Here is a 27,075-nt window from a genome sequence, read left to right as displayed (position 1 = left end):
CTCAGGAATCACTCCTGGAGGTGCACAGGGGACAGTATGGGATGCAGGGGATGGAACCCAGGTCTGCCGCATGTGAGGTAGGTAGGTGCCTTACCCACTGTAGTATCTGCTCCCACCCCAAAATCACTTTAAAAGACAATTACAGGTAACAGTATATATATTTTTTCTTTTTGGGTCACACCCAGCGATGCTCAGGGGTTACTCTTGGCTTTGCACTCAGGAATTACTCCTGGCGGTGCTTGGGGGACCATACGGGATGCCGGGGATCGAACCTGGGTTGGCCGCGTGCAAGGCAAACGCCCTACCCACTGTGCTATCGCTCCGGCCCCAGGTAACAATATTTTAAAAACAAAATGAGACATTCGTTATTGAGCCTACCTTCCTAACTGTCCATTCCCTTCCAGGTCACTCTTTATTGAAACTGCTGCTGGTTTTATTTCTAATTTAATTTGGTGGGGGCTTTGGCCCACAGCCTGCAGGCGCTCAGGGGCTACTCCCTCCCGACTCTCTGGCCCCTCAAGTCATTCTTTGGCTAAAAACACGTAAAACTCTTACTTTCGCGGAATTGTCATGGATTGTTTCTCATCAAACACTGTTGGTCCTTCTATTATTATTATTATTATTTTATTATTATTATTTTTTTAATGGCTTTCTTTTTTGGAGGGGTGAGGGAGGGGACACCTAGCGATGCTCAGGGGTCACTTCTGGCTGTGACTCAGGAATGAGTCCTAGTAGTGCTCATCTCTTTTCTAAGACATCCTCCACCCAACAGATTGGCGCTCTTTGCAAAAGACGGGGCATGCAGGGGCGGGACCACACGGAGGCGCAGCGGCGCGCGCAGCGTGGGGGCGGGGCCCGGGGCGCCGGCGCGAGCGCGGGCCTCTTCTCGCGGCCTCTTCTCGCGAGCGCTGCGCTCTTCCCGGGCTCCCGGCCCAGTCTCGCGAGCAGTGCGTCTGTCCCGGGCCCCGCGCGTTCGAATCTCGTGAGCAGTATCCCGGTCCCGCGCGGCCGAGTCTCGCGAGCAGTGCGTCCGTCGGAGCCCGCGGCCGGCTGCAGGTGAGGCGCTCGGGGAGAAAAATCGGATTTTTTTTGTTTGTTTGGGCCACACCGGCGGTGCTCAGGGCTCGGTCCCGCCCCCGCGACCAGGGATCATCCGCACAGGGTGCTGGGGATCGAACCCGGGCCGCCAGGTGCCAGGCAGGCGCCCTACCTGCCGCACTGTCGCTTCGCCCCTGCATGTGCTTTGTCGTAATACATTTTAATTAAAATTAATTTTATTTTAATATTCATTTAAGTTGATGAATTTTATTATTTTCTACAGACCTCAGTTGATAGCGCAGCGGGTAGGGCGTTTGCCTAACCCCCTTAGGCCTGCGCCCGTAGCAGGCCCTCAGTAATTTATTTTATATCGCTAGTTATCAATAATTTTGCTAACAGAATGATCAAAAACATTTTTCTTTAGAAGAAAATTAGTTTCAAGTGTATCTCACTCTGGAGGCGTTAAGTCCTTGTATGAGAGACTATTAAGATGTTATTACAGGTCAAGCCTCCGTGTTTATGTTTAGTTAGTGGAAATTGGTTGCCTTCTATGTTAATCCCATCCAAGGAGCAGATATTTGCTGTCCTTACGGTTTTCTGACTTTAGTTGGAGACTTGGGAGCTGACTGAGCTCTGGAAGTTATTTTTCCTGTGGGAGCTGGGTGAGGATAGCTTGGGAATTCTTTTTAGTTTCTTCAAGAAGTACCTCTGGAGCTCCTGCTCTGCCGTCTCTGGGATGCGGTGGCGAGGCATGCAGGAGTCTGCTGCTCCTTCCTCTTTCGAGCTAGTCTAAGGCGGGAAGCACAGAAACTAAGCCATCTTAAGTCAGTACCCTGCTGCTTGCACTGGCCCCCCTGCTGATAAGGGATATTTAGTGGAGCGGGGTTGGGACTTTTCCGAGGGGGTGAAATTGGCCATCTGCAGGAGACGGAGGAAGAGCTTCAAGGTAGGATAGAGCTTTTGCAGGGTCTGGGGTGCTGAGAGATGGGTTGCTCCTCAGACCATGGAGAGTGGTGTGACGGGGAGACAGCCCTGAAGCAGTCCTCAGAGGTCCTGGGGCCACTCCCAGCAGTCCTCATCCCGACTGTGGGACGCCGTGGTGTTGGGGTTTATCGGGCATGGGGAGCGGTGTGCGATACTGAGGGTCAGGCTTGGGACCTGGTGCTTTGAGCGAGCTCCTGTTTATCACACAGATCTTTTTTTTTTTTTTTTCAATTAAATCGCCGTGAAATATAGTTACAAAGGTTTCATGTTTGAGTTTCAGTCATACAGTGATCAAACACCCATCTCTCCGCCAGTGCACATTCTCCACCACCAGTGTCCCCAGTATACCCTCCCTTCCCCACCCTCCCCCAGCCTCCATGGCAGATAATTTCCCCCATATTCTCTTTCTACTTTTGGGCGTTATGGTTTGCAATATAGATACTGAGAGGCTATCATGTTTGGTCCTTTATCTACTTTCAGCACACATCTCCCGTCCTGAATGATTCCTCCAGCCATCATTCACTTAGCGATCCCTTCTCTATTCCAGCTGCCTTCTCCCCCAGTTCATGAGGCAGCTTTCCAACTATGAAGCAGTATTCATGGCCCTTGTATCTACTGTCCTGGTGTGTTAGTCTCATTTTATATTCCACAAATGAGTGCAGTCCTTCTATGTCTGTCCCTCTGACTTTTCACTTAGCATGATACTCTCCATGACCATCCACGTATAAGCAAACTTCATGACTTCATCTCTCCTAACAGCTGCATAGTATTCCGTTGTGTAGATGTACCTTGTACGCGGCTGACCCAGGTTGATTCCCAGCATCCCATATGGTCCCCTGAGCACTGCCAGGGGTAATTCCTGAGTGCAAAGCCAGGAGTAGCCCCTGTGCATCGCCAGGCGTGACCCAGAAAGCAAAAAACCCCAAAAAAACCCCAAAACACTTGAAGAACACTGACGAACTCCTGCTTCACTGGATGTACTAAGTTTTACATGTTATTTGTTATGATTTAATATTATCTGTACAATTGTAAAATTTTTGTTTTGGGGCCACACCTGCTGGTCTCGGGAATCACTCCCTATGGAATGCTGGGGACTGAACCTGGGTCTGCCGCTTGCAAGGCAAGTATCTAGCCACTGTATTATCACTCCACCCCCTATATCACCCCAGCCCCAAATCTAAAATTTTCAGACTTACTGGGTCGGCCGCGTGCAAGGCAAATGCCCTACCCGCTGTGCTATCACTCCAGCCCCAGTGTTCTTCAGTCTTGCTGCTCCTGGCAGCCGTCCTGAGGTGGGGGTCAGAGACTGCTGATAATGTGTAGCGTGTCTAAGGTAGAGCTGAGTCAGCAGCTGATGTATGTAGCGTGTCTGAGGTGGAGCTGGGTCAGCAGCCTGGCTCTGTTTTTGTTGCTCCTGGTGCACACCGCATCTGTAACACTACTATTTTTGCTTTTTGTGTAAAGTGAAAAGCTTCGGGATGGAGGATGTAGACCAGACTCGGAGACTTGCTCTCCATCTTTGAGGCTCTGGGTTTTGGTTCTGGTCCTGGGGGGAGGGGAGGCCAGAAAAAAAGTGGAGATTCTCTTCAGATTTCTTTGGTTAACAAAAAGGTACTGATGTAGATCTGTAAAAATCAAGTGTAAAAATCAAGTGCCTTCATCTTTTTGTTGTTTGTTCTTGGGTCATACCTGGTGGTGCTCAGGGCTTACTCCTGGGTCTGTGCTTAGGGATCACTCCTGCTGGGCTTGGGACCATGTGATGCAGGGGATTGATTCTGGGTTGACTACAGGCAAGGAGAGTGCCCCACCTGCTGTCCCTGTCTTTGTTTCATGAGGTATGAGTTTGAAATCTGGGTTGATTGAAACATGAATGTTGTAGATAAAACTAACAGGAAGATTACATGGATGAATAAATGTTACTGTTTTTCCTCTTAGGAGAAAAGATGCTGGAACTACAGGAGAATGACCTGATGGATGTGCCGGATGATGAGCAGATGGAGGATGAGACTTTTCCTCCCTTCCCACCCCCAGTGTCTCCAGAAAGAGATGGTGAAGGGGCTGACCCTGATGAAGGTCTGTAGAGTTTAAAGTGTCCATGTACTGAGGCTGGAGCGATAGCACAGCGGGGATGGCGTTTGCCTTGCACACGGCCGACCTGGATTCAATTCCCAGCATCCCATATGATCCCTTGAGCACCGCCAGGGGTAATTCCTGAGTGCAGAGCCAGGAGTGACCCCTGTGCATCGCCGGGTGTGACCCAAAAAGCAAAAAAAAAAAAAAAAGTGTCCTTGTACTAATTGTTGACTCATCAGTCAGCTCTGAAATTCTGTATTTTACAAGAGGTTTGGCTGACAAGAGTATCATTAAGTCTCGGTTTGTTCTGCTTGTTCTGCTAGAGTCAGGGAGAGGCGCCCCTGTTCCTGTGCCTCCAAAGAGAACCGTGAAAAGGAACATCCCCAAGCTGGACGCTCAGAGGTACGTTTAGGATTCACTCAGACCTTTGGCTCTGGGGGACACAAGTTTTCTTGACTCCCTGTTGGTTTATGGTTCACCTTTACTTTGTTTTTGTTTCCCTCATCGCTGTTCCCAGCTGGGGTTCGCTCTAGGCAGTTCTCAGGGCCAGGTGGTGCCAGGGCTCAAACCCCCTCTGTGCGCAAAGCCTGTGCTCAGCCTCTTCCTCTCTCTTTCCAGGTCCCATTTTTTTCCTTGAAAGCTTTTGGTAGCAGTGACTTGGTGATCACATATTACTAAAGGGCTTTTTTTGGTTTGTTTAGTTCAGAACTTTTTTTTGTTTTTTCTTCTGGTCCTGGTTTAGACTTGGCGCTCTGGAGAACTCAGAATTGCAAACCTTTCTGTCTGCAGGTTGATTTCTGAGAGAGGGCTGCCAGCACTAAGACATGTGTACGAAAAGGCAAAATTCAGAGGGAAAGGCCATGAGGTAAGAAGTGTCTGATTTAGCTCTCAGACCTCTGTTTTTAGAGTATTTGTGAAACTGTGGACCCATGAGCACATTCCTGGGAATCTACAAATATTTCACAGGTAGTTTATCTCTCTTGAAGAACTATCATATGGAATGAGCACTATTTGATGTATTAGAGAACATGATTTCCTGTCATTTTTGGCACTGTATATGACTTTAGAAAATCAAATGAGTCTTTAAGCTTGAGGTTTTTTTGTTTTGTTTTGTTTTGTTTTGTTTTGTTTATGCTTTTTGGGTCACACCCAGCGATGCCTAGGACTTACTCCTGGCTCTGCACTCAGGAATTATTCCTGGCAGTGCTCGGGGGACCATATGGGATGCTGGAAATCAAACCCGGGTTGGCCGCGTGCAAGGCAAATGCCCTATCCGCTGTGCTATCACTCCAGCCCCAAGCTTGAGTTTGTTTTTATTAACTTAAGGAATAAAATTGACTTTTTCTTTCTCAGAAACTGAAGAAAATAGGAACAGAGTAAAGTGGTTTGTTTAAGTGATGAAATTAAGATTTAAAATCTATGTGTTCTGTGTTTCTGATGGTTCTTAGTTTTGAAAACTAATTTGAGTTCTCCTCCCGCCCTGCCTTGTTGTTGTGCCTGCCAGGGCCTGGGCTTGAGCCTGTGCCCGACGGTGCCCGCTCATCAGTGGAGCCTCAGGGGCCTCAGCCGTAGCTGTGCCACTCTGACAGGGAGCCACTGCCAGGCTCGAAGTTCCTGGCAGTGGCGCCCTGTGCCCAAGCTCACACCTCCTGATGGTGCTTCCATACGCCAGGCCAGGGTGCAGTTCTTGGGTGCAGCCAGGAGAGGGTCACGAGGCTCAGACACGGCCAAGATCATGTGGCACATGTGGCACACGTGGATCTGAACCCCTAACCATGTCTGCACAGTGGCTGCTCAAAGCCCCCTGCTATTCTTCGGAGCTCGTGCGTTAGGCTTGAAGAGTAATTGTTATTTTGGAGTTGGAGAGAGAGCGCAGCAGGGACTGTGTTTCCCTTTTTGAGTTTGATTTCTGGCACCACATATGGTCCCCTGAGCACACCTGGGTGAGACTCGGTTATCAGAACGACAATGACTTATTCTGGTCTTTGGGTCACACCCAGGGACTACTCATGGTTTTATGCTGGGGAAGGTGGTCACCCCGGGCTGTGTTCTTGGGGCAGGGGCGGGTACTGTGGTGCCAAGGTCACACTGGGGCTTTGCACCCTCTGAACCCCAACTTGATTAACTTTTTTGTTTTAGAGTCACACCAGCGGTGCTCAGAAACTACTGTTCGCCCAGTGCTTACTGCTGGCGGTGCTTAGAGGGCCGTGAGATGCTGGGGACCAAACCCAGGGTTCCTGCATCCAGAGCAGTGCCTTGGGCCTTAGACCTGTCTGCTCACTGAGGTTCTTCTGTCAGGGCAGCTCAAGTGCACACAGTTGGCGGGGCTCAGTCGGGGGCTTACACCTGTCGCGTGCAGAGCCTGTGTGATACTGGGAAGGGAACAGTTGGAACCTGGCACGCGCTTGGCTTGTGTCCTGTCACTTGACCTCTTTCTCTGACCCTCCTAGAAAAACGCTTAAGAGAAAAATAAGGGCTTGAGAGATGGCAGGTGGACTGAGCACATGCGAACCGGAGGCCTGGGCCAGTCCCTGGCACCGCCTGGTGCCCTGAGCACTGTTGGTGCAGCCCCCAAACTTCATTTACTTACTTATTTTTGAGTTGTCTTATCCCTCTTAATTTTTTTAAATTTATTTTTTACATTATAAGGTAGTTTAAAGTATTTGATTACATTTAATATTCAAACACCAATCCCACCACCATTACACCTTCCCACCATATTTGGGATGTTTCCTTCCTGAACCCAAATCCCTGCCCCAAAGCAGAACTGAAATAATGTATTTTGTATTCTTTGTTATGATAAACCGCTGAAGATGCTACAGAAAAGTATCCTTAGAGGAAAGAGTGTGGAGATTATTCTATTTCGACAGGGATCATTAAGCCCTTCTATAAGAAATCACTAACATGTTGTTGAAGGTTGAGCCTTGTGTGCTCAAATATGTGTGTGTGTGTGTGTGTGTTTCTTCTCCTCTAAGATTGGTTGCCTACTACTGTGAACCCCATCAATTGTGGTGTGGTACTCCTGGAGTATGGGTAGAGTGTGTCCTATGAAGTGTTGCGTGGCTGCATTTGCAGCCGTGCGGTCCAGGAATGTGGGTGAGTCTTGGCCTGAGTGTATGGAGAGTGGCCTTGAGCATTGTGGCAGTTGGGTTCTGGAGTTTTTCAGCTTCTGGGGCTGAGTGACTTGGGTCAGGGAGGGCTCTCAAGACATGTGAAGTTTTATTAGTCCGTCTTGTTAAACTTGATTTTTCCATAGGATCTAGAAGTATTAATGTTAAATTTAAGTTTCTATATAGAGGCACTCTGTGTAACAATGTTTTAACTACATTCAGAAATTTTTGGTACTTTGCCCTTGGGATTTCTGAGTATATTTTCACAGTGCTGAATTTTCAGTGCTGCTCAAAATATGTTTTAGGAACTTGTCACTTTATTTTTAAAAGGTATCTTGACATCTTTTTTTTTCTTCCCCCCCTCTTGACATCTTTTATTAAAGCTTATTTTCAAATATTGCTTTACAGTTCTGAAAAGATAACATGCGTGATTATCTTTTAACTAGTAATTAACTTTCCATGTTTTTTTGCTTTGATTTTTATGTCTGTATCCAGTACTCTTTTAGACTATAATTTTTAAGCCCTTAAGATTTTCTCTTGAAGTCCTTTATAGGAGCTTCTCAACCTTATAAATACAAAATGACACCGATGACTTTGGCATGACTATTTGGTTCGAGAATCTGCTGACAAGGTGGGCTGTGAGAGTGAGTGTTCTGTTTCGCATATTTATTTTCATGTGTCAGGCTGAAGACTTGAAGACCCTGATCAGACACATGGAGCACTGGGCACATCGGCTGTTCCCAAAACTCCAGTTTGAGGACTTTATTGACAGAGTTGAATACTTGGGAAATAAAAAAGAAGTTCAGGTGGGTAGTGAGGTTATTTTAAGTATAATTCACAATGTTAAATAGTACAGAGAGTTAGTGGAGGTCAAGTAACCGGGATCTCATTTTGAAATATATCTTGGTAGAGAAGGGAAGTTATTTTGGGTGGTGGCGGGGCAGTTTGGATCATTCCTGAGCCACGCTCGGGGGACCAAATGAGTTGCCAGGGGTTGACCCTGGGTTGGCCGTGGGCAAGGCAAACACTCTTCTGGTGTACTATTGCTCTGGGCTCCAAGAAGGACAGGTAATAGGTATTTGAAGAGCAACTTTCTAGAAACTACAAATTAATGAATTTTTTTCCCCCTAAATATTATGGATGAAAATGTGACAGTATCTTTATTTTCAGACATGTTTAAAACGAATTCGACTTGATCTGCCCATTGTGCATGATGATTTCATTAGCAGTAATGGTAAGAACGAAGGTTTTCTCACTTTCTAACTAATTTGTATTTAGAGATGGCGTAGATGGTACTATTGGACTGGGTTCTTGGTCTACTGAATATATAATTCTAGCACAGTCACTGGGAGTGAGTCGAAATAGCACAGTGCATCAAGACTTGTGTGATACTTGTGTTTTTTGGCTTTGGGCCACACCCAGCAGTGCTTGCTCAGGCCTCACCCTGCCTCTGTGCTCAGGGCTGACTCCTGGCGGGCTTGGGGGCCTCTAGTGGTGCCAGGGATCTGACCCAGGTCCACGGCTCACAAGGCAAGTGTCCTGCCTGCTGTCCTGTTGCTCTGGCCCTGAGACTTGTTTCTTTAGGGCCTTAGTGTCACTAAGAGATGTTGTGAATATGTATTTGATGCTATTGATGGTATTTGATGCTCTGAGAAATCTGGTGGTGATGACCTGCAGACCCTTTTTCGAGCTTGTTAGTAAAAATATATGACAGGATACTCATTTCCATTCACATCATTTGTGAATATAGAAAATAAATTTGGCAGAATAAGCTGGTGGTGAAACAGTTTACATTTTACTTAGGAGTGCGGACACGAGGGCCAGAGAGATAGCACAGCGGGTAGGGCATTTTCCTGTCCTGTGGCTCACCCAGCTTCAATCCCCAGTATCCCATCTGGTACCTTGAGCTTCTCTCTCGAGGAATGATCCCTGAGGACAGCCAGGAGTAACCCCTGAGCATGTTTGGGGTTTGTGACCCCCCAAACAAACAAAGTGCAAACAAGGACTGGGGAAGAGAGCTCACAGGCTGACACGCCTTGTGCCTGGAGGCCTGGGCTCCATCCCGGCCACCGGCGCTGCTTGACCTGAGCTTTCCTGGGAGGAGACCCCCCCGCCCCCCCGTGACTGGTCCTGGTATGGGCTGCATCTGCGAGCCGTGCAGTGTAGCCGTTGGCGGTCACGTACAGCAAAGCATGGTTCTTGCCGACAGGGTCTGTAGAGTCATCAGACTTCCTGTGCGATGGCCCCATACATCCTCGTTGCAGTTAGGAAACTGAACGTATGTTGTCAGAAATACAGACTCCATGTAGAACCGCCTCAAGTTATTTCTACATTAAAAGTGTTCAGAGGGGCTGGAGTAGTAGCACAGCAGGTAGGGCGTTTGCCCTCCACTCGGCCAACCCGGGTTCGATTCCCAGCATCCCATATGGTCCCCTGAGCACCGCTAGGAGTAATTCCTGAGTGCAGAGCCAGGAGTGACCCTGTGCATTGCCAGGTGTGACCCAAAAAGCAGAAAAAAGAAAGTGTTCAGTATTGGGATTGATTGGGATTGAAATAAACCAGGATTTAATTTGTTCATAAGTTGTGGTATGTACTAGTGGCATGAGATTTTATGTAGGGAAATGACTTATTCTTTATAGTACTAAACCCATAGTAAAGCATTGTTGTTTTCCTTCACTTTTTGTGTTATGTACTATGTTAAAAATGAATAATAGGGGCTGGAGTGATAGTGCAGTGGGTAAGGCGTGTGTTTGCCTTGCATGTAGCCATCCATGTTTGGTTCCTAGCATCCCATATGGTCCCCCAAACACTGCCAGGAGTAATTCCTGAGTGCTGAGCCAGGAGTAACCTCTGAGCATCGCCGGGTGTGACCCAAAAAGCAAAAAAAAAAAAAAAAAAAGAATAATATTAGAGTCCTTGCTTCACAGGCTGTCTAGTGAACAAGTCAGATGTGCGTCATTGCCTTAGTCTAACGGTTGCCGAAACTAGAGATTTGAGCAGGGCGCAGAGCAGTGAGTGTATAGTTGCATTACCTAGAGGAGGGGAAAGCTTCACAGCGGAGTATCCTGGTGCTTTGAATGGCAAATGGTAGAGGCCAGGCAGGCAGAGGTGTTTGGGTGAGGGGGAAACTCATTTTGATGCAGCAGCATCAATAAATCAGCAGCACTGAGGTATGCGGAAATACAGGGAGCCTGGTGAGGCTTAAATCAGAACGTGTTTACTGCCGCCTCTGTATTTCCATAGTCTCCAAGACTATGGAGATGCCACCGCACTAAAACTGTTTTGAGCATTTTATTTCTAGTATGTTTATATTTAACATATATTTATATATGTTTAAATAAATATGTTTAAATATGTTTAAACATATATTTACATATGTTTAAATATAAACATTTCTAATATGTTTATGGTTTTCTGATATGTTTATCAGGGTACTGATGTGATAAGAGGGGTTGGGCCACACCTGGCAGTGCTCGGGGATCACTCCTGGTGGTGCCGGGGTTGAACCTGGGTAGATCTTGTGCAAGGAAAGCTTACCTGCTGAGCCATCACCCCGGCCCCTACTTTGTTTGTTTTTTGGCCACATCCTGCCATGCTCAGGACTTAACTCCTGGCTCTGTACTTGGGATCACAGCTGGCGGGATCATGAGGCTGTATGGTGGGTCGGCCTACAGTGCTCTCTCCCCCCAGAGGTTTTTGTTGTTTTTGTCCTTTGGGCTACACCTAGTCATGCTCAAGGGTACTTCTGGGTCTGCCCTCAGGGATCACTTCTGGCAGGATTGAACCTGACTTGACTGCAACCTAGGGGTGTCTCCCTGCTGTGTCTCTGCTGCAAACCTCCCCACTCCCATTCTCCTGGTTGTTGTTGTTGTTTGTTTGTGGGCCACATCCCACAGTGCTTGGGGCTTACTCCTGGCTCTGTGCTCAGGAATCACTTCTGGTGGTGCTCATGGGACCATCTGGGATGCATGGACCTGGGTCAGCGTGTGCAAGGTAAAAGCCCTTGTATCGCCCCTTCTCTTCCCCTCTCCCAGTTCATTTTTTATCTCATCCACCAGTGCAGGGATTCTGCCGGCTTTCGCTCGAAGATTCTCACCTACCTTTCTCAGCTATTTTTTCTTTTCTTGGGTGGGGAGGGTCTCTCCAGTGGCACCCAGGAGGTCTGCGGGCACTTCCAGTGAGTCCTGGCCAAGCACAACTGAAGCTCCACGCAGGGTCCTGAGGGGTCAGTGCTGCTCAGGCCCTGCAGAGCTGGGGTTACCCATGTCTCCCCGTGGTGCACGGGGCCCCCGGGGCTCCTAGAGGATCATGCGGTGCCAGGGACGAACCCAGAACTCCTTCTACAAGGCCCGGGCTCCGGTCCTCAGCCGCCTCCCAGCCCTGCAGAGATCTTCTGGAGCTCCCACGTGTGGTCTGTTGTTCTTTGTCTTTTCCACCGAGTTGGACAGTGAAAACTAGCTTTTGTCACTGTATGCTAGGCTTAGTGCCCGCAAGGCCCACATGGGTGGCACCGGGCACATGGCGGTGTTGGCAGTGCTGGGGCCAGACCTGATGCGTCAGGCGTGTAAGGCAACTGCTCTCCCACTCAGCCACGTCCTCGGCTCTCTCAGTCTTCAGTTTTGGGGCCACAGCCAGCGGTGCTCAGGGCTGACTCTTGGCTCTTTACTCAGGGCTCACTCTTGGCAGTGCTCAGGGGACCATACAGGATGCTGGAGATATAACCTGGGTCAGCCGTGTGCAAGGCAAATGCCCTGTCTGCTCAACTATTGCTCCTGCCATGCCTTGTTTTAAATATAATAGATTTATTTTTTTCTGATTGTTTTATATGCAATATAAACGGATGATCTATTATATATGCTCTTCTGCTGTGGATCGTTTTAGGTGCATCTTACTTTAAAATAACCGGTGGGTGGCACTTCAAGAATTTATCGAGATTTGGTCCAGGGAGATAGCTCAGAAGGCTGAAGCACAGACTTTGCATGCTGGTGCCCCGGATTTTGTCCTTGAGACACATGTTCCCCTGAGTACTGCAAGTATGGCCCCAACTCCTTCCCCACCAGTAACCCCCCCCCGCCGAAAAAAAAGGTATCAAGACTAGTAATGCAGACAGTACTAGCACTAAGATTGTTGTTTTTAATTAGCTTTAAGTTTGGTCACAGATCTAAATTTGTTGTCTTTTTTTTACTGTTGTATCTGGATTTCATCCTAATTTTTAAAAATTAACTTCTCTATTACTGTATACCACAGAGACAGCATAGCAGGCTGGTTGAATTTGTTTGTGAAGCCAGAGCAGTGGTATAGCGGTTCGGGCACCTGCCTCGAGTTTGGGTTGGATCCCCAGCATTTCGTAGGGTCCCCGAACACCAGGACGGCATCGTCCCTGTTGGACCCTTCTTCCCTCTCCTCACTTTCACTGACCCTTTTGCTCTCTTAGCTGAAAAAAAAGAAAAAAAGACAGTATGAACAGAAAAGTAAAATTCTTTGTAATGGTAGAAAATATGCTTAGGCTAAAGAGCTGCATGACTTAAAACATGTTTTTGTTTTGCAATAAGCACTTTTTTGGGGGCCACACGCAGCGAGGCTCAGGGCTTACTCCTGGCGCTGCTCAGGGGGCCATCATGGGATGCTGGGGATTGGACCTGGTTTGGCCATGTGCAAGGCAAGTGCCTAGCCCATGTCATTGTACTGTTGCTCTAGTTCCTAAAATACTCCTTAAGTGCTGCCTCTAGGCCTGGGGACATAGTTCGGGTAGAACATGAACCTTGCATCTGAGGCCTTGGGTTTGATTCACTGCAGAATAAAAAAATCAGTGTAAGTTCACAACTAAATTCCATCCTTCACCATTCAGTTGACCCCCCCCTTTACTCAATTTACACATCCCTTTTTTACTTTTCCCCCTTTTTTTGATTTTTGGACCACACCTAGTGATGCTCAGGGACTGTTTCTGATTCAGTGCCCAGAGGTGGTTTTGGTGGTACTTGGGGAACCGAGTGGTGCCTGGAGGGCAGCAGCCTCCTGCTTGGCCAGCCTGTGCTTGGTGAGGAGCATCCCTCTCTGCGCCGCCGCCTCCCCCCAGTCAGCTTTTGAAATCAGGCATGTGTTTATTTATTTATTGCTTTTTAGGTCACACCCAGCAATGCACAGGGGTTACACCTGGCTCTGCACTCAGGAATTACTCCTGGCGCTGCTCAGGGGACCATATGGGATGCTGGGAATCAAACCTGGGTTGGCTGCATGCAAGGCAAACGCCCTACCCACTGTGCTATTGCTCCAGCCCCCGCAGATGTTTATAACACACTCCCTACCTTACAAATTTGTTTCTACAAGTCTTGTATTTTACCACTTGAAACTGGTTTTCAGGGCTGGGGAGATCTCTTGGAGGACTTACAGGGGTGCCCGGGTTTGATACCCCCAGCATCCTATGGTCCACCAAGTATCACTGGGAGTGACCCCTGAGTACTGCCGGGTGCAACCTCAAAACAAAAACCTGGATTCCAAGTAATAGAGAGAGACATACTCTCTCCTAATAACACTACCCATGTACTACTGACTTTTCTCTATTGCAGATGTAGATGGAGAAAATGAAAATAATGGCAATGAGGTAACTGTTGCTGACTTCGATACCTGTTTTATAAACTCATCTGAAAGTGAGAAGTTTTCTTCAGAGTCAAGTGGAAGCCTAACAGATGAGCAGCAACGAAGAATTGAGAGAAATAAACAACTGGCCTTGGAACGAAGGCAGGCAAAGCTACTGAGTAACAGTCAGTCCCTCGGAAATGGTAAACTTTATGTTCGGTTTTATATGCTGCCATTGATATAGCAGGTGCATGTTTGAAATGTTAGCTTTCTTCTATTAGATCCCGGATAAAATACCTCTAGGAATAGAAATATATGATCATCGTATATTAACTTTATGTATCAGCGTGAAAGAGAGTGCGCACGCGTAAGAGGGAGGGAGGGGGGAGAGAGAGGAAGGTGGGTGGATGTGGTAAGGGTGTTAAGGTTGGTAGTTACTTGGAGGAATCTTGAAAGGATAAACCAATCCCAGATGTGTAAATACCTGATTCTCTTTGAAGTTAATCATTTAACATTGATTCTGGATTTTTCAAAAACATGCTTCTTTTCTTACTCCTCTCAGCACATGACCCATAATTTTGTGTTTAGGAACATTAATTATGAACATAACTGGTTCTCTCTGAAACATGGCTTGTGGGGTCTTTGAGAGTTTTACAGCCATTTGCTGTGACATGAATCGGTCTTAAAATGCATTTTTATTACGTTGTGTCACTTTCTTTATAAGCCATCAGTTCCATTCTCTTGAATTTTCTTTCAGAACTGCCTTACAGTCTGTTGTTCGGGGCTGGGGCTGTGGATAGTGGGGGACGCCTGCCTTGCACACTGTTGACCTGGGCGGTCCCTGGAGGCTCCCAGGAGGGGTCCCTGAGTGCAGGGCCAGGAGTAAGCCCTGAGCACAGCCAGGTGTAGCCCGAACAAAACAAACAGAACAACAACAACAAGTCATACTGGGTTAATTTTCTTATTTTGGGGCAACCCCCAGTGGACTTGGGGCTTCTCCTGTGTCTATGCTGGTGTTGCTTCTTGGGACTTGGGAGCACGAGCTTCTGGAGGCTGGACCTGGGTCCAGTCAAAGAATATGCTCACCCTCTTGAGCTGTCTTGAGTCAGCAAGTTTGATTTGCTTCGTTCTGTTTTGGGGTCACACCCAAGCTGCTCGGCATTAACCCTGGCCCTGCACTCAAGGGTCACTTCTGGTGTGCTCAGAGGACCATATGGGGTGCCGGGGGTTGAGTCTGGGGTAGCAGGTGCAGAGTGAACACCCCCCCTGCTGTACTGTCCCCAAGGTACTTGATTCTTATGTTTTTGGGGGAGGGGGGGTGGCACACACTGCTTAGGGCTTATTCCTTGCTTTGTGCTCAGGGATCATTCCTGGTGGGTTTTGGAGAACCATATGTGGTGGTGGGAGTTGAACCTGGGTCAGCTGTGTACCAGGCAAACCCCTTACCCTCTGTATTTCACTTCAGCCTCATGAAGTAAGAATTTTTTGCTTGTTTGTTTTGTTTTTGGGCTCAGGGGTCCCTCCTGTCTCTGTACTTAAGGATTACTCCTGGCAGACCATATGGGATGCTAGGGATCAAACCTGGGTTGGATATGTGCCCTACCCACTGTATTATCTCTCCTCTCTTGAAATTAGGAATACTTTTATTTTTTGGCTTTGTTTTTTTTTGGGGGGGGGGTGGGGAAACACACCCAGTGATGCTCAGGGGTTACTCCTGGCTCTACACTCAGGAAGCACTCCTGGCAATGCTCAGGGAACCGTATGGGATGCTGGGAATCGAACCTGGGTTGGTGGCATGTAAGGCAAATGCCCTCCCTGCTGCACTACTGCTCTGGCCCCCTAGATATATATATATATATATATATATATATTTTTTTTCAGGTGGATGATCAATTCATCTTTATTTTTTTTAATTTTTTAATTTTTTTAATTAGTCACTGTGAGGGAACAGTTACAAATTTACCCATCTTCATGCTTGTGTTTCCCTCATACAGTGTTCGAGAACCCATCCCTCCACCAGTGTCCATTCTCCACCACCAATGAACCCAGTATCCCTCCCACCCTCCAATCCCGTCCCCCCCACCCCCACCCCGCCTCTGTGGCAGGGTATTCCATTTTGTTCTCTCTCTCCTTTTGGGTGTTGTGGTTTGCGATAGGGGTATTGAGTGGCCATTGTGTTCAGTCTCTAGTCTACTTTCAGCACGCATCTCCCTTCCCGCGTGGGATCTCCAACCACATTTGACTTGGTCTTCCCTTCTCTTGCCTTTCCCCCAGCATGTGAGGCCAGCTTCCAAGCCATGGAGCCAACCTCCTTGTATATACTACTACTACTATTCTACTATATATTACTATTCTTGGGTGTTAGTCTCCTACTCTGTTATTTTATATTCCACAGATGAGTGCAGTCTTTCTGTGTCTGTCCCTCTTTCTGACTCATTTCACTTAGCATGAAATATTTTTTTAAAAAACTTTTTAGCAGTTGTTTGAATGAGAATGGGTTGCCTTTGGCTATGATTGAAGAGTTTGACCTCAAGACTCTTTTGAATGGAATTTATACATGTATAGAAATGAATTTATGGTGCAGGAGAGGTAGCTCAAGTGGTCGGGTGCATCCCTGACTGAGTGAGGGCCTAAGTGATTTCCCCCATTTTGCATGCCCTCCAGCCCCGCACTGCTCAGTGTGGGGGGCCCAAAAACAAAAAACAAAAATTTGCAATTTCCCCAGATCAAAGCAGCCCACTTGCTCCAAATATAAGATCAGCCTCTCATCCCCCTGGAAACTGCTTGAGAGGTCAAAAATCAGAAACCAAAAATTTTTTGTTTTGGGCCACACCCGGTGGTGCTCAGGGCTGACTCCTGGCTCTGCTCTCAGGGATCATCACTCTTGACGGGGCTCAGGGACTATATGGGGTGCTGGAAATCGAACCTAGGTTGGCAACCTAGGTTGGCTGCATGCAAGGCTAGTTCCCTATCCACTGTACTATCGCTCTGTTCAGAAAACATTTACTTTTTAAAGTTTTATTGGGGGGGGGGGAGATAAATAAAATCATACATCTAGATGGTAGTCTATAGTTACGTGTGGTTATATATGGAAGTTATACAGAAATATGTACAGAAAAAACAGTAAAAATAGAAAAAATGAAGTGATCATCTAGATGGTAGTCTATATTATGTATGGTTATATATGGAACTGTTATATATAGAAATATGTACAGAAAAAACTAATAAAATGATAGAAAAAATGAAGTGATCATCACTACTTTGATGAGATATGTTTACCAAGCAGTTCTATGTGATGGCTTCTCTTCCAGACTCATTACTGACCACACCCTCAGCCCAGTCTGCTGAAGAGACAGGGGAGGGCCAGCAGGAGCTGCAGTCAAGTGGACTTCACGGAGATGCTCTGGACTGTCCCGATGCTGCTGTCACCACCAGTGCACACAGTGAAGGGGGGTCACCTCCCGTGAGCGACATGGGGACAGTGCCGTCCAGCCCCACGGAACACCTGGGCATTCCTTGAGCTTCGCAGGGCTCTGTGTTTTGTTTTCTGTTGGTGAAAATCCGTATGTAGTGGAATTTTTGTTGGTTCTCATTTAAAATACTCGCATGTAGCACCAGAACAGTGGTACAGTGGGTAGGGCGCCTGCCTTACACACCGCTGACCAGGGTTCAGTCCCCACCAGGAATGGTCCTGAGCGCGGAGCACAGTGGGTGCAGCCCATGAACAACAAAAGACTGTACATAAAGGAGTTAACTTATTCACTTCAGAGAAGTCTGGTCTATTTATTGTTTGTCAATGCTCATAAAAATAATTAGTAGTTGGATTGGCAGCTTCCAGTGTGCCATTGATGGCCTCATTTGCATTAACTTGGGTGGAGTTTTAAGATGCAATTTATAAAGAGTATTAAAGTCAATTTAAAAAATTTTAAACTGTCTCAAGACTTTATGAAAATTGCTACTTCTGCAATTTACACTTATGTTAAAATGTTTGACGGGTTTACATGTGTATTTTTAGGAGTCATTTTACCATCTAGGGAGAAGCTGGTGGGTGAAATTCTAAGGAAGAACATGTTCAGTAGAGACAGAAAGGAAAGTCTAGGCAGTGAGGACTGTTGCGTCCTGGTGCTGAGGCAGGGGTGAGGAGACCTGGGGTCAGGGCAGGGGTGAGGAGTCCTGCTGGGGTCCTCGGCTTCCTCAGCAGTGTTAGGTAAGGAAAGGGCAATAGTACCAAGTTGGCACACAACAGGCTTAAAGGCCTGATTGTTGGTTGTCCAGGGTTACAGGTAAGTGGGGGATTGCTTAGTGTACTCTAAGCGTGACCCCAGCATTGCCCTGTGACCCCCAGTACCACAACATAACAGGACAGCAAAGGGAAGGGGGAGAGGATCTAACAGGCAGGGGTGGGGAACGTCCCACACCTCACAGCTCAGGCCAGTTCCAGGGATTTATTCGAACCAGGTGGGCAGGGTGCAAGGCTTAGCCCCCTGCACCCCTCTTGCTCATTTCCCCTCTTGAGGTCTAGTTCTTGACTGGAGAGTAAAGGCAAGGCTGGTTTTTATAAGTTAGGAAGTGGCAAGATGGCATTTTGTGGAAAAACCTCGCAGTGATGATTCTAGAGTTAGACCTTTGCCACAGCACAACTACAATCGAGGTGTTTATCTCCATGCAGCCACTGGGGTTTGGTCCTGGCACCCCGGCTAGTCTCCCCGAGTGCAGAGCCAGGAGTAAGCCTTGCACATCGCCGAGTGTGGCCCCAAACCAAGAAATAAGTGTTAGTACTTCTTCCTGCGAAGGCTGTGGGGAGCTCAGAGAACTGAAGCTCATGCTCTGTAGTGGCCCTGGGCTCATTCGGCCTCTGGAGCTCCCGAGCACTGCTGGAGCAACCCCCAAGGCGCCCCATCACCCCTTGCACCTTTAGGACCACTCAGCTCCCAAACTAAAAGCAGACACAAAGCAAGGGTGCACGGACTGAGTGCTCGGAGGCGGCAGTGGAGGATGGAGAAGGCTGTGAGTGAGGACATCGGGGTGGGGGAGGCTTTGCTGGCAGGCCCAGGGCACGGGGCTAACTGCCCAACAGGGGGTCAGCCAGAAGCCTGGACTCCTGAATGCTCCAGTGCCTGAAGAAATTGCTTCCTCTGGCTTCTCCCAGCCCTCACAAACTGAATGAGATGACCAAGAAAGGCACTTTTTCAGTGTTGGGTTTGCGGGTAAGATAATTATCTATAAATTAGGGCCATCAGACAGGTAGGACACTGGCCTTGAACATGGCCAACCTGAGTTCAATCCCCGGTACTCATTTGTGTTTTTGTTGTACTTTGGGCTTTTTGGGTCACACTAGGTGATGCTCAAGGGTGACTCCTGGCTCTGCACTCAGGAATTACTCCAGGTGGTGCCTGGGGGACCATATGAGATGCTGGAGATCGAACCCCGGTTGGCTGTGTGCAAGCAAATGCCCTACCCGCTGTACTTTCGCTCTGCCCCCTCCCCGCCCCATTTAGGGCTTTGGACCAACTCTGGTTCAAGCCTGGACACTGCATATGGTCCCCTGACCACCACTGGGTGTGGCCCAAAGCAAACCCCTCAATTCTGAGGCGCTATATTCATATCATCTTGTCTCTAACAGAGTTGTAATAGCTTCATTTCGTTCTTAAATTTCTTACTGCGTTTTAATTGAAAAACTATCATGTATGTATAGAAAAATGGCATGTATGTATAGAAAAAGCAGCAGGTGTCGTAGGATGGGCTACTAGCCTCATTTTCAGGCCAGGGTCCTTGGAAGGACCATGCAAAATCCTGACCTGGCCCAGGTGGAGCAGAATACCGGGTGAGAGAATCAGATGTTCATGTTGCAGTGAAGGCGAGACACCCGTAAAACAAAGCTCTTTTAATGAAGGCTTTCATGTTCCAAGACGGTGTCTCATGTTCCAAGACCGTCGGACACGTCCAGGAGCGCCAGGTCCCGAATCTCCTCGAGAAGGGCGTACAGGCTCTTGCCCTTGCTCTGGCAGTACTCCTGGTACTCGTCCTGGACGGGGCTGAGCTTCTCTTCCCGGGCGAGCTGCGCCTCCTCCACAGACCGCGTCACCTCTTTAACCAAATCGCTCCGGAGCAGCGGGCAGCTCTGGTGAGAAAGCTCCGCTTCGGGGCCCGTGCACGGCTTGTTGCTGATGATTTCCAGCCAGATGGAGTCCGAGTGGCAGCGGGAAGCGTGGACAGATATCTTCACCTGCGTGGAAAAGAGAGTGCCTCTTGCTAAATCACATGCTTTCATTTTCTTACACTGAAAGCAAACACTTAACAGACTTACTGTAACGTGGTCAAACAGATGGAAGGTGACAGAGTCCCCTCCTGTTGTGGTAGAGGTGATTTTGTTTTGACACCGTTGAAGGGATCCTGGTTTCCATTCAGACTGGCTGTCTGGACCACAGGAGATCACTAAGCCATCTTTGTTTTTTAGATAAGCAGCACCTTTAATGCCATACCTGAATTGTCGCCAAAATAAAATGCAGAGATAATGTGTTCTCATTTTGTGGTTCTTGTATACTTACATAAAATGTTTTTTGTTGCACAAAAATGTATAAATCTGTAACTGTACCCTCACGTTGACTCACTAATTAAAAATAAACTATAAAAAAAAAAAATGTTTTTTGTTTTGGAGGGCCAGAGCGATAGCACAGCGGGTAAGGCGTTTGCCTTGCACGTGGCCGACTTGGGTTCGATCCCCGGCATCCCATATGGTCCCCCAAGCACGGCCAGGAGTAATTCCTGAGTGCAGAGCCAGGAGTGACCCCTGTGCATGACCGGGTGTGACCCAAAAAGCAAAAAAAAAAAAAAAAAAAAAAGTTTTTTTGTTTTGAGTTTTTGGATGAAAACAATTTGCAATTCAATTCTGTAAATATTTATTTCATTGAACAGATGGAAATAAAAACTTTGCTTAAAAAAAAAAAGTCCTGTCCTAAGGCTGACAGAGATATACCAGATTCTAATCTTTAATACTTTGTGTTTTTGGGTGTGGTGGGGGTGGGGTGGTGCCCTGCTGTGCCATGTGCTTACTCCTGGTTCTGCACTCAGGATTCACTCCTGGCAGGGCTCAAGGTACCATACAAGGTGCCAGGGATCTAACCCAGGTTGGGTGCATGTAAGGCAAGTGCCCTACCCACTGTACTACTGCTCCAGTCCCTAATCTTGAATATTCTTACAGTGAATTATCTATTACATACATATGGTAACTAGTTACTAAGATAATTCAGTTATATCTAATATGCTATTTATATTCTCAGTGTACCTATACTTTCTTTTGTTTTGGGGGCCGTGCCTGGCTGTGCTTGGGGCTCTCTCCTGTCCGACTGCTTTCCCAGCTCTTGTGTGAGACCACATACCTCGGTATGAATAACAGCACCCCATTGGTCCTGATTGAGTAGATCACCCCGTCAGCTACGCAGCGCTGCTCAGTTTCCGGGTCTTTGTCTTTGAAATACATGCACTGAAAGAGCTCCGTGGACTGCTTCTGGGCATGCTGCGCTGCCTGGGAGCGACCAGGAGACCCACATGAGGACCCGTGTCCCGGAGGGACAGAACTCACCAGCCTCTGGGGAGAATGTCCTCACAGAGGTGATGATGACGCTTCTCTTCGACTCAGTCTACTTCTGTTTGAACTTAACCATCTCATTCACTTAAAACTGTCTTAGGGGGGCCTGGGGTGGTCATTTAGGCAACCCCTTGCCTGTGGTGGGATCAGAAGTTCAATCCCAGCCTTGGTCCCCTGGAGCCACTGGCCCCATCTGTAGAACCCAGGGGTCACGTATCCCTGGGAAGAGTCCCCCAGGGCCAAGCACTGCCCGGGACCTCCCCAGATCCCCCAAAAGATTTCTTAGAAAATAAATGAAGAAAAAACCGTTATTTTAGAATCCCTTCATAATTCATTAAATAAGAGGTTGGCAAATTTGTGACAAGTTCATTTTAGGTGAAGGGAAAGTGTCACACATCTATGTGATACTGTTTTGTTTTGGGGCCACATCTGGTGATGCTCATGGCTTACTCCTGGCAGTGCTCTGGGGACTATGTGGTGCTGGGATTACCCCACTCTGCTCTATCTCCCTGGCTGCTAGTGTGACAGGTTAATAATAATGATAATAATAATAAAAACCCAGCACCATGTAGAACTGTTAATGGTTTTCTTGGCATGTTAAGTTGATAGGTGATCTTTTCACATTATGACATTTTGGGGTAAACATCTTACCTATGGTTAAATCTCCCAAATCCACATGAAATTACTTTAGACCTTTTTTTAACTTGTTGACAGCTATTCACCAAGCTACAATTTTCATGTTTTTGCTGGTGGAGTAATTCTAGAATATAATTTGCTAGAATATGAAAATTCATCCTATCACCCAATAAAGCCGAAATCCTCTTAGGAAACTGTATGACGGGAAAGATAATTTAAAATCCCTTCTTACTCTATTTCTGTTGTTGATATGTCTGCATAACTCCTCCAGATCTTTGTTGTTGAACAAATTTTCCTTCATTTCCATTTTCTCATCTTTCGAAATGGCAGCCAGTAACAACCGGTGTACTATAATATCCGAGTATCTTCTTATTGGGGAGGTAAAGTGAGTGTATTTATCTAATGCAAGACCTTTGAAAAGAAAACAAATCAAGGTAAACAAGATGTTTATAACAACTTGCTCAAGGTCATGGGCACACAAAGAGATATTCTAGGCTGGGAATGTGCTCCGGGGCTGTGGAGCACGTGCCTATCACACGTGTGATCCTGGTGTGTGACCCTGGGTGTGATCCCTGGCACAGCAGAACCCTGGGACCAAGGCACCTGCCGACTCACCATAATGATGGAATTCGTCCTCCGCACACGATCCTGTCGAGAAGTACAGAGCGTTGGACATGGCCTGCGTAGCCATGGACCGGAGCAGCTTGTTGACGATGGGGTCGTCGGGGTCATTGGCGTTATCCAGAGAATCGGCCAGTGTTTTATTGGACCTGCCAAGAAGAGTTGGAAAAGCCTTGAGTCGGGCCCCGGCAGTCACCGCCATGTCAGCACCCTGAAGGGGACCCTGGGCTCATGAGTCCGAACAATAGTTAGTGATTTTGGACACGGTTCAGAAGCAACTCTTTGCAGCTTTTAGCAATTAAATGAAGCAAAGTTTTGTTGAAGCATCTAAGTGCATTTCTTAAATAGTAAAGAGTGATGGCGGGACGGGAAGATTCTGCTCTGAGCAGGGGCAGAGAAGCCTGATTGGGAGGTAAACCTCCCAGACTTCACATGCATAGTTCAGACAGTAGAACGGCCAGTTCTGAATCAGCCCATGAGCTCAGCGCGCAGACGAACTCGGCCAGACAAAAGACAAGATCCGGGCAAAAATATCCACGGCATAAAGAAAAGATTTGAATGGTGGCTAATACAGAACATCCTAGAATTCTCTATCATTTGAATTTGATTATTCCCCCTTTCCCTTCTCTTTGAGGGGTGCCACTCTTTAGCTAAGGCCCTGCACGTGTCAGAGCCGCTGGCTCTTTGCCTGGTGCATGGGGGCTGCACAGGGACGGGACCCCAGCCTCGGGCCCGGAGGCAGGGGGCCTCTTGCCTCTCAGCCATCCCGGGGTCCCCCCATACACCGGACATGCGGAGTCAAAGGACCTGTCTGGAGGGAAGACAAACATTCCCACCTGAGTGGTGACTTCTGACATTGGCCCAGTGCTCTACTGCACAGTGCTCCCGGGCTCTGCGTGTGGGAGAGGCTCCGAGCCTGCACCTCCCCTGGTCACTGGTGTGCCTCCAGACTAAGTGAGCACCCGTCACTGAGCAACGTTAACGGCAAAGGAAATGCCAAGAGGGAAGGAAGTGGGTGTGTTGGGGGAGGTGGGAGTACCGGGGGACCTCCCAGGGGCCCTTTAGCTCTGCATCTCCAAGTGCAAAATGAAGGGCCAGTGCCCGCCTAGAGAACCGTGTTTCCGCTGGAATCCTCCATCCACGTTCCAGCCCTCAGAGACCCGAGGCGCCTCCGGCCCCCGCGATGGGGCGTTACCGTGTGTCTATGCAGAAGCCTTTGGCTCTCGCGCACTCCCGGAGCTCGGCGAAGAACTCCTGGTGCGGGGGCGGGTGCTGGCGCAGCAGGGCCTGCTGGGGGAAGCTCCCCCAGATCTTCCTGGCCACCCAGTGGTTCGCCAGGATCATGCACTCGGCCACCGTCTCGTGCACCTCCAGGGGCTGCCGGGGGACCAGGTCGTGGATGTTCTTCTTGCCGTCCAGCTGCACGTGCACCTCGACCCCCTCCAGCTCCAGGGCCCCGCGGTGGGCGCGCTGGGCGCGGACGTGCCGGGCGATGGCCGTTAGCTTCCCGATGGCCCCCGCCAGGCCCTCGAGCCGCTCCTGCCTGCTCTTCTCGTCCAGCGGCTGCAGCTCCGGGATGTCGTCCGCCGCGCGGCTGTTCCCGTCCAGGAGCTCCTGCGCCACCTCGTAGGACAGTTTGTACGCAGACCGAATGATGGTGCGGCCGTACCACACCTTCTGAATCTCATACGAGGTCTTATCCAGCTCCCACATGACACTGACAGCGTACCTGTGAGGACCAGAGACACCGCCATCATTTTCCTATTCTCCCAACAACTTTTATTTCTTTTTGCTTTTTGGGTCACACCCGGTGATGCACAGGGGTTACTCCTGGCTTAGGCACTCAGAAATTACTCCTGGTGATGCTCAGGGGACCATATGGGATGCTGGGGATTGAACTGGGTTGGCTACATGCAAGGTAAACGCCCTCCCCGCTATGCTATGGCTCCAGCCCCTTCCACCACCTTTTTTTGGTGGTGTTTTGCCACCACACCCAGCTGTGCTCAGGACTTATTCCTGGCTCTGTGCTCACCCCTGGCAGTATTCAGGGGACCATATGGAATCCAGAGACATGACTTGGGTCTGCCTCAGGCAAGGCGATCACCTTATCCAAGCTCTACTATCTTTCTGGCCCAAATTCTTCTATTTTTTTTTTTTTTGCTTTTTTTTTTTTCTTGGGTCATACCCGGCGATACACAGGGGTTACTCCTGGCTCTGCACTCAGGAATTACTCCTGGCGGTGCTCAGGGGACCATATGGGATGCTGGGATCCGAATCCGGGTCAGCCGCGTGCAAGGCAAACACCCTACTCGCTGTGCTATCACTCCAGCCCCCCAAATTCTTCTATTTTTAAAGCGAACAGAACCAGGCCCTGAAGGTAACTTGGAACAAATGCCACGGCTTGCATGTGTGAGGCCTGAATGTCTCTGCTCAACCATCTCAAACTGCTCCCACTTAAACATCAATTTAAAATGACACTCAGGCTGGAGAGTTGCAAGGGCCAGAGCGCAGGTCTTACCTGCAGGAGTCCCGCTTGCTCCCAGGGCCCCTCCCAGATGCTTGAGAGGGCAGGGTCTGCGTGAGGCTGGGGGATCTGGGAGGCGACAGGGACACAGCTGCTGCCCCTCCGCCTGGCTGGACGGCCCCTCAGACCCGCCTCTTTGATTACAGGGCTGGAGCATTTTCTGGACCCTGGGGGACATCATAGAGCTGGGGTAACCGCTAAGCGCCACTGGGCATGCGCCTCTCCGCTGTCCCCAGGCGCCCCCCACCCCAAACCCTCCAAACCGCACAGACTCAATTCTGTTGAGCCCTGAGCAACTCTGACATGATTCGCATACAACAAGCCTGACCCGGCAGGTCCCCTCAGCCTCTGATGGCACAGAACGGGGAGAAACGAGTTGCTTGGATGCACCCATGGAAAAGAACAAAGCTAGGGGCCATAGTGTTGGGACAGTGGGGAGGAGGCTTGCCTGGCACATGGCTGACCTGGGTTCGATCCCCCCCGACCCCTCAAATGGTGCTCCAAGCAATGCCAGGAGTAATTCCTGAGTGCAGAGCCAGGAGTAACCCCTGAGCATTGCTGGGTGTGACCCAAAAAACAAACAAAAAAAAGAAGTCAACAACCCAAATACCATGAGCTCCAAGGGATTATAAACAAGGACCATAAAAGAGTTTGTAGGAAAGGATGAGATTGTTCAACTCATTAGAAATGTTTACCTTTATTCCCAGTAGAATACAAATTAAAACCACTCTATGATAATCTTCATCTATCCAAAGGGTAAAGATTGAAAAAAAACCAAACAGGGCTGGAGCAATAGCACAGCGGGTAGGGCATTTGCCTTGCACGCGGCTGACCCGGTTTGATTCCCAGCATCCCATATGGTCCCCTGAGCACGCCAGGGGTAATTCCTGAGTGCAAAGCCAGGAGTAACTCCTGTGCATCCCTGGGTGTGATCCAAAGAAAAGAAAAACAAACAAACAAACACGGAACACTGGCATGGCTGTGGGGTACAAATATTTTCAAACGTTGGCAGTGGGAATATAGATTTTGCTTATTTATTGTAAAGCTTATATTTCTCCTTGAGTATATTATAATAGTAGTAACAACCATGTAAGTCCAAACAGTCAAAGTTCATAGGTTCCAAAAAGGTTTTGAGCAAAAAAATTCCCTCACAATATTTCCCCTCAGTTTTCAACTTCTTACATATTTTAAAGAGCACTGGATACCGAGGGGCTGGGGAGAGTACAGCTGACCCAAGTTCCATTCCCCAGGACCCCCCAAGGTCCCTGAGCCTGCCAGGAGTGATCCTTGAGCACAGAGCCAGGAGTCAGCCCTGAGCACCGCAGGGTGTGGTCTGAAAACACTCCTGCCCTCCCCAACAAAAAAGCCAACAATGGCCAGAGAAACAGATCAAGAGTCTGAGTGTATGTTTTATACCAGATAATACCCCCCACTGTCTCCCCCACCCCACTGTCCCCCTGCTCCCAGTAGCCTGAGCACTGCAGGGTGTGGCCCCCCAACAAAATAAAATAAAAAACCCAAACAAACAAAAAATCAGCCACAGGGCAGAAGACTTATTTCAGCTGTGGAGCATTTTTGCCCCGCGTGAGTGAGACTCTGAGTTTGATCCCCATACAGCACAGCGGGTAGGGCGTTTGCCTTGCACTCGGCCGACCCGGGTTCAATTCCTCCACTCCTCTCGGAGAGCCCGGCAAGCTACTGAGAGTATCTCGTTTGCACGGAAGAGCCTGGCAAGCTACCCTTGGTGTATTGGATATGCCAAAAACAGTAACAACAAGTCTCATAATGAAGATGTTACTGATGCCCGCTCAAGCCAATCAATGAGCAACGGGATACAGTGACAGTGACAGCAAAAATAAAACAAACATGTCAAATCCAAAAAGGCAGAAGCAGGGGCTGGAATGATAGCACAGCGGGTAGGGCGT

General features: G+C 48.5%; 2 protein-coding genes and 1 non-coding gene across 6 annotated transcripts in view; 2 read left to right on the top strand and 1 right to left on the bottom strand.

Annotated features, from left to right (window-relative positions):
- The first annotated feature begins 900 nt into the window (after positions 1-900).
- On the top strand, positions 901-17,710 carry TIPIN (TIMELESS interacting protein). 2 transcript variants are annotated; one of them, XM_055126253.1, is made up of 8 exons: positions 901-1,056; positions 3,958-4,095; positions 4,419-4,497; positions 4,885-4,960; positions 7,889-8,011; positions 8,376-8,439; positions 13,772-13,984; positions 17,093-17,710. In XM_055126253.1, the coding sequence occupies exons 2-8, from the start codon at positions 3,966-3,968 to the stop codon at positions 17,299-17,301; spliced, it is 894 nt and encodes a 297-aa protein (XP_054982228.1). In that variant the 5' UTR covers positions 901-1,056; positions 3,958-3,965; the 3' UTR covers positions 17,302-17,710. The 2 variants fall into 2 exon arrangements, with proteins under 2 accessions (XP_054982228.1, XP_054982229.1); XM_055126254.1 differs by lacking the exon at positions 901-1,056 and adding an exon at positions 2,626-2,645.
- LOC129403093 (small Cajal body-specific RNA 14) lies at positions 9,326-9,459 on the top strand. Its single transcript, XR_008629071.1, has one exon. It is a non-coding gene; the product is annotated as a small Cajal body-specific RNA 14 (non-coding RNA).
- A 1,940-nt stretch (positions 17,711-19,650) lies between the features above and the next one.
- Positions 19,651-27,075, bottom strand: part of DIS3L (DIS3 like exosome 3'-5' exoribonuclease) — a 34,341-nt gene continuing 26,916 nt past the window's right edge. For 2 of the 3 annotated variants that reach the window (XM_055126252.1, XM_055126250.1), the window contains 5 exons: positions 23,822-24,355; positions 22,621-22,775; positions 22,238-22,416; positions 21,161-21,306; positions 19,651-20,263 (listed from right to left, as the gene is read on the bottom strand). In XM_055126252.1, the coding sequence (XP_054982227.1) occupies positions 19,699-20,263; positions 21,161-21,306; positions 22,238-22,416; positions 22,621-22,775; positions 23,822-24,355 (1,579 nt within the window). In that variant the 3' untranslated portion in view covers positions 19,651-19,698. The remainder of the gene's footprint in view (positions 20,264-21,160; positions 21,307-22,237; positions 22,417-22,620; positions 22,776-23,821; positions 24,356-27,075) is intronic. The other variant, XM_055126251.1, reaches the window with a different exon arrangement.

Source organism: Sorex araneus, chromosome 2 (genome assembly GCF_027595985.1).
Source record: "Sorex araneus isolate mSorAra2 chromosome 2, mSorAra2.pri, whole genome shotgun sequence".
NCBI classification, from domain to species: domain Eukaryota; kingdom Metazoa; phylum Chordata; class Mammalia; order Eulipotyphla; family Soricidae; genus Sorex; species Sorex araneus.
The sequence above is the reverse complement of the archived record's forward strand: the minus strand, read 5'-3'. Positions and strand labels throughout refer to the sequence as shown.